The sequence below is a fragment of the Rousettus aegyptiacus genome, unplaced genomic scaffold, assembly GCF_014176215.1.
Source record: "Rousettus aegyptiacus isolate mRouAeg1 unplaced genomic scaffold, mRouAeg1.p scaffold_m13_p_2, whole genome shotgun sequence".
Taxonomy (NCBI): Eukaryota; Metazoa; Chordata; class Mammalia; order Chiroptera; family Pteropodidae; genus Rousettus; species Rousettus aegyptiacus.
The window spans coordinates 24,088,917-24,102,568 of NW_023416295.1; the positions used below are offsets into that span (position 1 = coordinate 24,088,917).

General features: G+C 34.5%; 1 protein-coding gene across 2 annotated transcripts in view; it reads right to left on the reverse strand.

The window, feature by feature from the left end:
- PARD3B (par-3 family cell polarity regulator beta) overlaps positions 1 to 13,652 on the reverse strand; it is an 893,411-nt gene that overhangs the window by 465,789 nt on the left and 413,970 nt on the right. For both annotated transcript variants that reach the window (XM_036237191.1, XM_036237192.1), the window contains exon 4: positions 8,962 to 9,071. In XM_036237191.1, coding sequence (XP_036093084.1) covers positions 8,962 to 9,071 — 110 coding nt within the window. The remainder of the gene's footprint in view (positions 1 to 8,961; positions 9,072 to 13,652) is intronic.

The following is a 13,652-nucleotide window of genomic DNA, read 5'->3' on the forward strand; positions in this document are numbered from 1 at the left end:
ATAATAAAATCATGATAACTACATACTTATCAACTTTAAATGTAAATGGATTTAATGCTCCAATCTAAAGACGTAGGGTTGCTGAATAGAAAAGAAAACAAGACCCTTATATATGCTGCCTATAAAGAGAGTTACTTCAGATTGAAAGACACACATAGACTGAAAATGAAGGGATGGAAAATAATGTTTCATGAAAATGGAGACAAACAAAAGGTGAGGTAATGATACTTATACCAAACAAAATAGACTTCAAAACAAAAGCTATGACAAGAGACAAAGAAGAACCCAGTAATCCCACTTATGGGCATCTATCTGAACAAACCCAGAACACTACTTTGAAGGGACATGTGCATCTATATGTTCATTGTAGCATTATTTACAATAGTCAAGATATGGAAGCATATGGAAGCAAGATATGGAAGTGTCCCTCAACAAATGGATAAAGAAGAGGTGGTACATATATACAATGGAATATTACTCCAATATTACGGCCATAAAAAAGAATGAAATCTTGCCATCTACAACAACATGGATGTACCAGAGGGTATTATGCTAAGTGAAATAAGTCAGAGAAAGACAAACACCATATGATTTCACTTACATGTGGAATCTAAAAAACAAAATAAATGAAGGAAAAAAATGGAAACTGATAGATACAGAGACTATTTTGACTGTTACCAGATGGGAGGGAGTTTAGGAAGATAGGTGAAAAAGGGGAAAGGAATAAGAAGTGCAAATTGGTAGTTATAAAATAGTCATGGGAGTCTAAAGTATAGCATAAGGAATATAGCCAATAATATTGTAATAACTATGTATGGTGTAAGATGGGTACTAGACTTATTGGGAGTGATCACGTCATAAGTTATATGCATGTCTGATCACTATGGTGTACACTTGAAATTAATATAATATTTTCAGTGAAAAAAAATTTTTTAATTGAGTTCCAATATAAAAAAAAAGTTGAATTCATACCAACCAAGTTAATAATTCACATCTGGAACCCTGAGTTGCTAGTTTGGATGTTTGGGTCCCTAAGAACAACAGGAGTTCATATAGAATTTCTATTTATTATTTCTTTTTAGTTACATAAAATTTGTAAGGAAATCATCCATAATTTAAATAATTTTCTTAGGGTCACAGGGATTTTAATGCAATTAGGATACAGGATTTTTGACCTGTAGAATAAAGCTACTTTAAACATTACCTTTACCAAATTTCAAACAACATTGTCTAATTACATCTGCCCATACTGCTAATGTGATATGCTTATTAGTGTTTTGCTAAAAAACACCTTGTAAATGTTTCCATATTCTCAAATTAATTCACATACCAGGCTTTTTATTTCTATTTCCTTCCATATCACTTGAAACCAGAAGAATTTTTTAGAGAAAATAGAATATGAGGAAAATTTAGAAGAAATCTTTAGATGTGATAGGTATAAAAGAGGTATCTTTGTCCAGCAATTTCTAGTCTACTCAAAGATTTTTAAAATTCTTTGAACACAGTTATTAGAAAATTACAAAGCTGTAACTACTAAGATTACTACCTTTTTAAAATTAGAACTCATAGTTTTGCTGACAAAGAAGCAGAACTCAGATAACTGACTCTACTTATGCATATTAATTTCTATTCTGTTCATACATCAGGCACACTAACAAAATTAGTTTTACAATGGTTCATCTCTAGAATTAAGGTTTGTTCTTGTCCTTTAATTCTTTCTGAGAACCAGCTTCTAGGATGGTCATTGACAGAACTGTAAGAAGATCAAATAACTCTCACAATTGAAACGACCAGCATTTTAATTCCAAGAGGAGGATTCGTGTTTAAACATTCCTTTCCCCTTGACAACATAGGTAACATTGACCTAAAGCAGAAAATTCTAACTAAAGCTACTTAGGGAGCAAAATAGTATGTTAAACAGGTTATTTCAAATTTTTTTACATTCTAATTCACACACAGATAATATACATACCTTAATCAAATGAGTTAAAAGTTGAACTGAATTCATTTTGCTCATCTCAGAAGTAAAAATTTTAATCATCTAGTCACATACATTTATGTGTCAGGCACTGTGCTTGAAGGCTTAAATACAAAAATGAATACACTGGTTCATACCTTTGAGGAGCTCAGTCTGGTAACAGACCTGTAAGTAAGCAGGCAGTTATATTTGAGTGAGACAAGAACAGAGATACTGCACATGGCAATTCCCTTGAGTGGCTTGGGAGGCTGGGCAGAGTACGGACTAAAGGTAAAAGGACACTAATTTTGATTGCTAACAAGTATATTATTTGATCATTCGACAGTGGCTTGCAGATTGCTAGCGCTGTTTAACGGCTTTAGATCTGGTCTTTATAATTAGGTTGTAAGTTTCTTGAGGACAGGGACCGTGTCTTATGCTTTCCAGATGGCACATAGCAGAGGTCTCGGACATCCAAGAGATTAATCAATTTATGCTGACATGAAAGAAAAACCCATTCAATTTCCATTATGTGCAGATCAATCTAAACAGAAATAGGTGACATGTCACGGTTACTTTTTAAATTCCTGGAACTGACCTTTGCATAGTGAACCTTCTTTCAGACTTTCAGCTCCGGACTAGACTCAAGAAGAATAATGGGAGGAGGCACACACCTAAACAGGGGTCACATTTCCCAGGTTCCTTGATCAGTCATGGTACAGAAAACCAGGCAATCTGAATCTGATTCACCGACTACAAGATTTGGTGAAAATCTCTGTTACAGAAATAATTGGGCTCCTGGACTAACTCAATTCGAGTCTTCCAAATACAACTGCTTCAGAAATTAAGCCGCCTAAACTTGACAAATTAAGGAAACATTTGGACCTATGAAATACTGGATGGCAGCTTTATCTCTTAAAAACAAAGCCATATGAAAACCATTGTTGCCATGTGTCTCCAAGCTCTAGTCTTATCAGCACACAGCGTGAACAGCTGGAGTCACAAACACCAGGACTGTTATTAAATCACTATGTCAGGAGGGGCGGAGGGGGGGGGCGGGGGAAGAAAAACCTTTTGTAGACTTCAGTATCTCTAAATAATGCAATTATATATTACATGCTACTTCTCCCTCCCGTTTTCTCTTTAGTATCCATCTCTCCTCGTTTGAAGACAATGGATAGAGCCTCCCTTCCAATTTACATCAGTGTCTATGATAATTATTTTGTTCCACTGTTTCTACAGCTACTTAATTGTATATCTAATGGACAGAAATATACGATTTCGTTATTCAGAATTTTCATTAAGTTTCTATGTTGGATTTTAACAATCAGCAACTCACAACCAAAAGCCCTCTGACATCTCAGTGGCAATTTGATGATTTTAATCCTAAAACCCAAGCTATGTAAATTTCCCTGTAATAGCTCGATGCTTTCTTTCATAAGTTTGAAAGTGCTTAAGCCATGAGCAACATAGACCATAACTTCAATATATGCGACATACAAGGGAAAATTTCTCAAACAGATTATACTCAAGACAAGGAGAATATTTACTGCTATTTACTGGAAATATTTTCTCTTCTAGAAGATACCTGCCACTCTCTTTGCTGGTAAAATATCAAAAACCCCAAAGAACCAACATTGTATTTTCACTTCTCATACTCACTGTACACACAGAATTACTGGAAACATGTATGTCTCGTGATGGGGTCTTCCCACAATAAGTCTGTGCCCTTTACACCCAATCTTACTGTTGCTAAAAATTATGTTGCTACTGACTCAAAAATTATTTTTGGCCTCTCAACGCAGCAATTCAAAAATGTCTATTCATCTTTATAGCTTTAATTTACATACTATGTAATGAATAGGAAAGGTGATAATATGATAAAATAACCTTAATTATTTTTTGCTTTTGTTTTGTTTTGTTTTAGAGGGGTTTTATTTATATTTTGAACTTTATTTTTCATTTACAGTTGACATTTCATATTACATTAATTTCAGGTGTATAGCATAGTGGTTAGGCATTTATTTACTTTACAAAGCGATCCCCCTGATTAGTCTAGTACCCACCTGACAGTATACACAGTTTTTGCAATATTGATTATATTTCCTATGCTGTACTTCACAGTCTCATGACTATTTTGTAACTACCAATTTGTACTTCTTAATCTCTTCATGTTTTTATCCAGTCACCCAATCCCTCTCCCATCTGGTATTCATCAGTTTGTTCTCTGTATCTATGAGTCGGTTTCTGTTTTGTTTGTTCATTTATTTTGTTCTTTAGATATCCCATATAAGTGAGATCATGTGATTGTTATCTTTCTCTGTCTGACTTATTTCACTTAGCATAATACCTCCTACGTCCATCCATGTTGTCACAAATGGTAAGATTTCATTTTTTATGGCTGAATAATATTCCATTATATATATATGTACCATGTCACCTTTATTATTTAACACATATTTGAAGGCTGGTGGCAATTTTCACTTTACTTTTTAATTTCTATGATTTATCGTATTCCGAGAATTGGTGGCTTCTCCAAATTATTTCATCCAAAACCCCAAAACAAGTAGTTCTTGATCTTTTGTTTCCCTTTTAAAATTTGGTAACAGAAACAGAGTCTCCTTCATGAAACACACATTTTCTCTCCCTTTCTCTTCTCCCTCTCTTTCTCTATGCTGTGGCATAAAACTTTAGAGTCAAGTTCATCCATGGACTTTCAATTTAGCAACCTCAAAGGCTGCCATGTTATTTTTTTTTAAATGAAATGTATATATTATGGACACGGACTTCTAAAAGACAAACCAGTATTTTCTTAATTTATTTTGATGATGAAAGACCAGTAACGGTTTTAGAACAAAGTCATTTACTATCAGAGAACAACCACGACATTATAAATTTCAGGAATCCACTTTTAATTTACTCACCCTGCAGGATTTTTTTTGCTTTAGGGGTTAAATGTGAAACTATAAACAGTCATTAAAACACAAAACAACCATAGTAGTTAACCGGATATTAAGAAAAAGTCACATCTGTTTTAGAGTTCTCTTACATCCGCAAATTCAGGAACATCAATTTCAAGAACCTGGTTTTATGGCATGCCCTTAAGCCAAGAACTCAGGGTTACAATCACAGCAAGGAAGGTAGACATCCAATAAGCTGACTCTCACTATGATAGCTTGCCCCTAGGATTCTCTTTCTTTAATTCAAAAGCAGTCAGTAGAATTAGATTTTTCTATTGCCTTGAAAGAAAAACAATCATTACTATTTGCACATTAATAATTACACTATTCTGATTAACTGGAGGTATGAATAGAGTAAGAAAGGAAACAACTTTTCATGCTGTTTATCTGGTGATACTTGAAGTAAGAATAAGAGTTGGTGGCTTTTCATTATAAACAGAACTTGAGACATGCAGAGAATTGAATTTTTTAAATTTAAATCTTTTTTAAAACCCTAAATTGTCTCAAGGTGTACATCTTAAATAACTAATTTGTAACAACTTAAACAGCCAGAAAACACACGCAACTTTTCCAACTTTTCAAAAACATGTATCTCTGGAAATCAAAGAAAACTCTTCCCTCTGTAGTAAGTCTAATGAAGTGCAACTAAAAATAACAGTCATCAACTGTGGTTTTAAAGGCAATATTTCAACATAATCAAATGTGTCAAATATTCATCCTTACAGCTTCGTATGCTGTGAGTTATAAGTAAGTTTCATTTCTTGGGAATGATTGAACATAACCCACTTGGGGCTCTGCCATCTGTGAATTACTTACATGTGAACACTCTGTTTAAGAGATGGAAATTTTGATTGTTTTTTTTTTCTCTTGAATATTGAAATGAAATGCAATTGAAGAGAGCTTTTTAAGTGATTATTTTTCATATTAGTTGCTGCATAGCTGTATTATCACACACTCCCCATATTCATCATCACTCATCAAATCATAGAAATTAAGTACGATGCAGCTGAAGTTATGGAAGAAGCACAAGTAGAATGACGGAATCTGAGAGATGGAAAAGAATCTGCAGTTTCCAACTCTGTGCTCCCTGCGCTCAGGCCGTTGCCACAAAGAACATTCTCTGTAGTGTGCTCTGACATTAAAGTCGTGGTTATGTCCCCATGGCTTCCTTGAAAGACTGCTCCTCTTATCACTGAGCAAACAGTAAAAGTGACTATAGGGCTATATGTAAGGTGCCACATAATTTATCATCCACACATGGACACCTTTGAGAGTCAGTGGGGACAGTATTAATAATTATGCCAGAATAACAGGCATGGACTAGGACTGCCCCAGGCAAACCTAATCATACTGTTACCCCAGAGATGATGTGCGACTCATAGAACTTCTCCCAAGGGTCACAAACCATTTCATTAATGCTATATCCAATTTTAGTTCTGTCTAGAGCTGCTCTGTCCAATAGAAATAGAATGTGATCCACAGATGTAATTTTAAATTTTCTCAGAGAAATGTCTTTTAAAAAGTAAAAAGAAATAGGTAAATATAATTTAAATCATATATTTTATTCAACCCAATATACCAAACATAGTATCATTTCAACATGTAGTCAATATGAAAGTTATTAATGAGGTATTTCATCTTACTTTTTTTCATATTTCAACTTTTGAATTCCAATGTGCATATCACACTTAGAATACATTTTTAGCACTCAGTAGCCACATGTAGCCCATGGCTATGATAGTGGACAATGCAGTTCTAAATAGTCCATTAGTTTGGATATGCAGGGATGAAAAGAATTATAATACACACACACATTTTTCTTCTAGGTTAAAATAAGTACACCTAAATGTCTTTACTTACGAACGTTGCCTACACTGCACAATGGGGCAGTTAAGCTGTCTGTCTCTTGTCTAGGGTGAACCAGACCTTGGAACAGAAAAACTTTTACTAGGTAGATTCTTTGGGGGAGTACAAGAATAGCTGAAATTAGGAGAGCTTGGTAATTGTTGAGAACTTCGAGAATTTTTTTCCAGACTAACATGTATCTTGCATTCTTAAGTCCAATACATATATAACTGAACACCTTCCATGTACTTGGCACTGGAGATAGAAAGATAAATAAGGCACAATGCCTGTACTCTGAACCGTTAAGGCTTAAAGTTTGCATGGAGATTATTTTATAGTAAGAGAAGCCTAGAATGTGTTACTAGTCTATGGCAAGGAAAAGGCCAGACTCTGTTCTTCTGGTCTCAAGTCTGCACTTCATCATTCACAGAGAGCACTGAGAGGAAAGGAGGAAATACGTGCTTCCTTTTTTCTGTTGATACAAGTGGACCGGGCCCGTGTTTGATAACTTACAGATCATTAGGTAACAGGATTTTGGGTGCTAGCATTTCTCTTTGAATCAGGATTTTCACCTTCGCTAGTAATAACATATCTCCTACCCCAAATACCCTAACTTAGAACTCACTGATATCATATTTTGGTAAGACTATAAAATCTGTCAGAAAGGTAATAGCTCTCATTTCCTTCAAGGAAAGCAATATTGATATATTTTCAAGGGGTCTAAGCATGGTGCTTAGATGATGGAAATATGGAACAAATTGGTAAGTTTTCTGCATGTAAATAATGGTAAGATGAACAGATATACTCTCATTTTAGGGCACACTAAAATAAGCAGTAAATTGTATTTTTTTTCTCTTTTATATAATTCTTCTCTCATTTATACAGTTCTTTTCTTCCTCCAATCCAATATATTTAGGTCTCAATCAGTGTGCGTTAAACACACACACATATATATCATACCACATACTGGTTCTGTTTATACTAATCATTACAGTAGAATGCATACGCTTGATTTTTATTAAAGTAATTTTCCATTAAATATGTTTTCTTAAAATGATATAGAGTGAGAAATACTACATCTAAAATATTTTCAGGATACCTGCTTCCTTGTTTACAGAAAGAGAAGATAAAATATTGCCACAAACTGATTAGTACATACTCAATGATTTGGTATAGTGACTCCTAGCTCATATGAACTTGCACTGATTCTTGCTATATTTTGTACCAGGCTGGGAAAATCTGTTTAGCTAATTCAAGAACCTTATATGCCTATAAAATATTGCCTTTTCTTAAGGCACTATATATAGACAGACATAACGAGGAAGAACCTTGCTTTTAGGAGACTTTTTGATATGGTTATATTGTTGAAGATCACCTATTGCAATGACACATGGTCATTAACCAAAATCTAACTCTCAGGCTGTTTCAAAGGATCAAACCACAATTACAACTTTGCAAAGCAACTCAGCACTGAGCACGCAGATCCCACAGTTCCATAGAAAAGAAGGACATTGCCTCCTTAGGAAACTAATTTCCCTTTAAACTATCAGTTATAAATATAGCTGATGTAAGTATATCTAGTTATAAGCAATTTTAGTATGTAATTTTATTATTATTTTTTAATCTCAATGTTGACTTTTCTAAACCCGATACTGGCATCGCATATTCACAATATTGGTATCTTAAAACTGAATCACTATTTAATACGTCATGATTCACAAAGCATCTCATTGAATCACAAAAAAATATAAATTATATCCTTGGGTATTATGAAGCAGGAGGACAAAGAAACTCAGCAGCGTAGTACACTGGTTAAGAGCATGGACTTTGGAGCCAAACCACCTGGGTTAAATTGTCAGCTCTGTCACTTGTTAGTTGTGACCTTAGACAAATTACTAAAACTTCCTCTGCCTCAATTTCATTATCAATAAAATGGAGACAAAAACATGTTCTTCCTTTGATGTGGGAGTTTAGATGACAATGTAACGCATTAAAAGTGCTTGGCACATAATCAGTGCTATATAAATACCAGCTATCATTATAACCATATACTTGTAATAGCTCATACTAGCTATTATTATAACTATATGATATATCCTATCAAAAGATCTCTATCAACTTCAGACTGCAAAGTCCTAGTTAGGATATGGGTATGGCACTTTGATCTTTCATTAGAAATGCAAACGGCAGGATACCTACTAGAATAACAGGTTTTAGACTCTGGCCACCGGGGTGTGAAGCGCTTGGCTGAGTGTCAGCAGGTGGGCCTGGCACTGGGTCACTGCTTCTCCTCACCAGCAGTGGAGTGCCTGTTGGACAAAATAAGAGGTGAGAGGTCAAGAGAACCCCTAGGGGAAGAGAGTGCATGGTACAATGCAATTTAATTAAAAAGGTTTACAATGTGCTTTTATGTAAAAAAATTCTATTTCTCAAGGATGCTTGTAAATTAATCCATTTAATGATCTTTTGTCATCTATTTATAGAAAGACATATGGAAACAAAATCTTTTAACTCTCATCTTGCCCCACTTGCATTTCAAAACGAGTCATTGTACTTAACCAAAAACTATAAGGCAATGCCAACATTGACAGCGTGGAATCTAAAACTGATCTAGAAAATATATTTGAGTATTAAAAAGAATGATTATCCAGCAAACGAGTGAAGAGGTTCACATAGTCATTGCAATTTGCAATTCAGTAGAACTAGAAGTGTAGTTATTGCAGCCATTCGGCGCTTCCCAAATCTTTGAATGATGATATTTACTGAAATAATTTCTGTGCTAGGGTTATAGCATTAATGTCTTTTTAAGTACACAAAGAGATTGGTTCCATTCTCTTCCTTTTCTCCTAAAGTAGATAAAACTGATAAAGAAAATAAGTTAGTTCTTCTAAAAATATATCCTGATTTCTATTTAATTTAATGAAAGCTTCCACTATTAAATATTTGAGTCAGTTATTAAATTCTGAAAAAAGACCATACTATTAGAAAGTTCAAATGAAATTCAACCTTTGCAGAGCTAGAGGCCTAACTACTCTGCCTGCAATTAGGCCTAAAATAATTTGTTTCATACAAAATTGGCCACTATAGAGGAAAGTCTCAAAAAAATCCGTTTGTGGCTTAAAAACTGCTCTCATATAAAAATTAACTTTTTATTTGTATGCTTTTGGGGAAAAAGTAGAAAACAGTAGAAATGCAATTCCCCATTAATCAATATTCTGAAACTAATTCCCCAACTCTCTCAAGCTATTGCAGTTCAAAAGAACACTTTTATACCTGATTTTATATGGTAGTTATAAAAAGTAAATCTATTTGAAGTTATTTACAAATCTGATTTTTCTGTGTGTTGCAATCTTCTTATTCTGTGTTTAAAAAATAACTTTTTTATAACAAGAATTTAGTATGCTACTTAGGATGAAACACCACACCAAAAGACATTATAAATTCCAAGTTCATATTTGATTATTTATTTTTATTAATAGACACTTCACTACATTATTCCCCACCTCCTTCATCGTCACCTAAAAAATTTCTCATGCAAGTGACATAGTAATAGTTGTATGGTAGGCCACTCTTCTCGAATGAATATTAAAAAACGAGAAGAGTAGAAACAACGCAAGGTACCATAAAATCTTAAGACAACAGAGTCGGAGTCTTGCACAACTATTTTTTCCTCTCTTTCAGGTGATCTGAAGACTGACTGCTTCTCACGTGAAGCCCTTGAATTACCATGAACATGAAGTGAACAAGTCAATCTAAACATAGTAGGCAACCCATTATCTTTAAAATGAAGAAGAGAATGGGGCAAACTCCATGAAACTCTGGTTTGTTTCCAAACATGTAACATGGACTGGTGTACCTCATGTCAGTAATCTCAAATTGGAGACAAACAAATAAACACAACAAAATGAATGAATAAAAAGCAAGTAAACCAGCATGGTACACCAAGGTCAAAAATAAATTTGATTTAGAGGCACAGAAACAAAAATTTGAGTGACTAACAATTTCAGTTACATTGTTTTGTCAGATGAGTTTACACACACACACACACACACACACACACACACATATACACACACATACACACACACGCACACCATATACTGACTGTGTGTGTGTGTGTGTTTGAGAGATGAGAGAGAGAGAAGGATCTGTTATTTTGCTTGGATAATAAAAATATTTTTCTTGAAAAACCATGCCGGATAGTTTTCCTTCAACTTTAAGAACATGACTATTAATCCTCACTTACTATAAATATATGCTGTTTTTAATAACATGTTAAATTAGTTAAGACATTATTTTATAACAACATATATTTAGGTCTCTGTATTCAATCAGTATGCCATAGTATTATAGTGTATCTCCCAGAAGAAGACAGTTCAGCTTTGTACTAGTGTACCAACTATTTGGAACATTAACAAAAAAACAGACTAAAAGATAAGATCTTCTTAAACATACTCTCAACTAATGAGGAATAAATTTTCTTCTTTTCTACTTTTTCTTTATTCCACACTTTAATATATCCTGTTGAGTCACCTTCTAATTTTTCTTTGGCTGCCTTAATGTGTTAATAACAAGTACAAATCACTTCATATCGGAATAATAAGCATCTTTAAATCTGAACTGATATCTCATAGAGTTTTAAACAACCCGTCCTTTGGCAGTTTCGAATTGATTTAATAATAATTTTTTAAATTGTCAAAGCTCCATTTGAAGGTGACTGTCAGAAACAAACTGAGTTCCTGACTTAGAGACAAAGAAAGATGTCCTAGTATACAACAGAAGGCAAGTAATTACAAGTACTGAAGATGATTTGGGAAAATCCTTGGATATACATAATAAAGTAAAAGGCACACCTCACAAGCAAGCCTAACTAAAATGAGAGGATGGCTAATCTGGTTTTATAGAACCTCCTGGGGTGTGGGGGAAGTAAATAACACATAACCTCTGCACCAAAGGAACTTAAAATCTAACAGTAAGATTAGACGGCTAACACTAAGAGCTATCATGTGTCAGCAAAGTGGAGAAGACCACAGGTTTGGGGTCAAATAGAGCTTTACCTTTCTTCGCTCTATGACACTGAACTGCTCAGTGACATAGTCTTATCATTTAAAACCTGGAGATAACAACACATCACAGATTTGATGTGAGGCTTAAATGAAATAAGGCATACATGAGACACGGCACCATCTGGTATGCAATTTTCACACAGGAAGTCTTATTCCCCCAATAAAAAGGAGGTGATTGTACTTGCCATTGTTGTGAACAGTGTTATCTCATCTGCTCAAAAAGCTGAACTCTTGAAAGTCAATTTTTATGAAATAATATGTAAATTAAAATAGTAAAACATAATTCTGTGCTTAGCCAGGTGTAGCTTTACTATAGAAATCAAAGTTTTTAAGAAAAAAGAAATGATGGTGTGGGAGCCGAATACGTGAAAAATCCGGCTATTCATTGGCATTTTTTCAGCTAATTGAGAAAAGGCTAAGATTTTAGATGCAAAAGCCCTCAGTTCAGCTCAAGAGAATAACAGTATTCCTTAGAATCACAGTTTAAAAGCCAATGGCTGCAAAGCCCAAATAATTTTTTTTAAAAATTATACATTTTAAAACATAAAGTCTTATACAAACAACTGCATTATAGTGTTCCACACAGTTAAATATTTGAGGCCTCATGATGTATTGGGAACTATACAAGGGGTGGATGATATTAAGATGAGTAGTCATGGTGATTATTCTAGCTTATCTTTCAAAGAAGATGTGGGGACAAAGAATATTTTAGTACATAGAAAGGTAAGTACCTGTGCAGTGCTCCCAAGGGTTATGCATGAATTACTAAATCCATACCAATGAACATGCACACTGTAGACTGGATCAAGTCCCATTTTGTTTATCCAGATGCATGGAAAATTAAAGGAAGCCAAAAAGTTAGCCACAGAGAAGCAGTGTCCCTCCAAGCAGATGAGTTCCTGATCAGTTGTGTAGCTGCTGGTGATTCTGTGCTTGCAAGATAGGATCTTGCCACATAAGGAAAGCCGGATTCTCTATAGAGCATTGCCTGTGAATATTTAGGGCTTATGTACACTCAGGAAAAATGTACTTACACTCTCACTACTCTCCCCTTTAAAGAGGTGGCTAAACTTATCAGGTTCTCCCAGGCCTTGAGCCAACTAGCACTGGGCTCAGTTCCCAGGTGTCTAAGAATGATGGCAGGCACATCTTTCAATTCTCAAGCAATCACCATTTTAATGATAGTAAAACTAGAATTAACAGGGGTACAGTTACCTTTCTAATGTCCCCTGTAAGTGTAACTAAGGAAACCCAGAGGAAGGTCACCTAATCCATTTTGGGAAAAATAATTTCGAAAGAGGCAGCAACTAGTTAAAAGGCTTAAAATGGTACATCAATGAATCATGTAAGATATAAAGGCCAACATAAATTTATATAGATATGTTTTACATATATAATGTCTAGATTATATTTTTATTTTTATAGTTATTTATATAGATATGTTTTTGTCTCTTTGCTCACTCTGTCTCTCTGTCTCTGTCTCTCTCTCTCTCTCTCTCTCTCTCTCTCTCTCACACACACACACACACACACACACACACACACACACACACACACCTAGAGAGATTATTTCCACATTTAGAAAATGTGCTTGGGACGGAGTTGGCTTAAATTGCAGATATGTGTTATACATAAATTTTTGAAAGATGTCTCAGAAAGATAGGCAGTTATGGAGACTGAAAGGTCCAGAAGAACCATTTATATGCTGCAGTGGACAAACAATGGCTTTAAACATGAGCCCTATGTCAAACATCACAAAGACACATGTTCTAAGTTGTATGGCGAGTAACTATTTAAAGATAGTTAATGATTAATCTGAGCAAA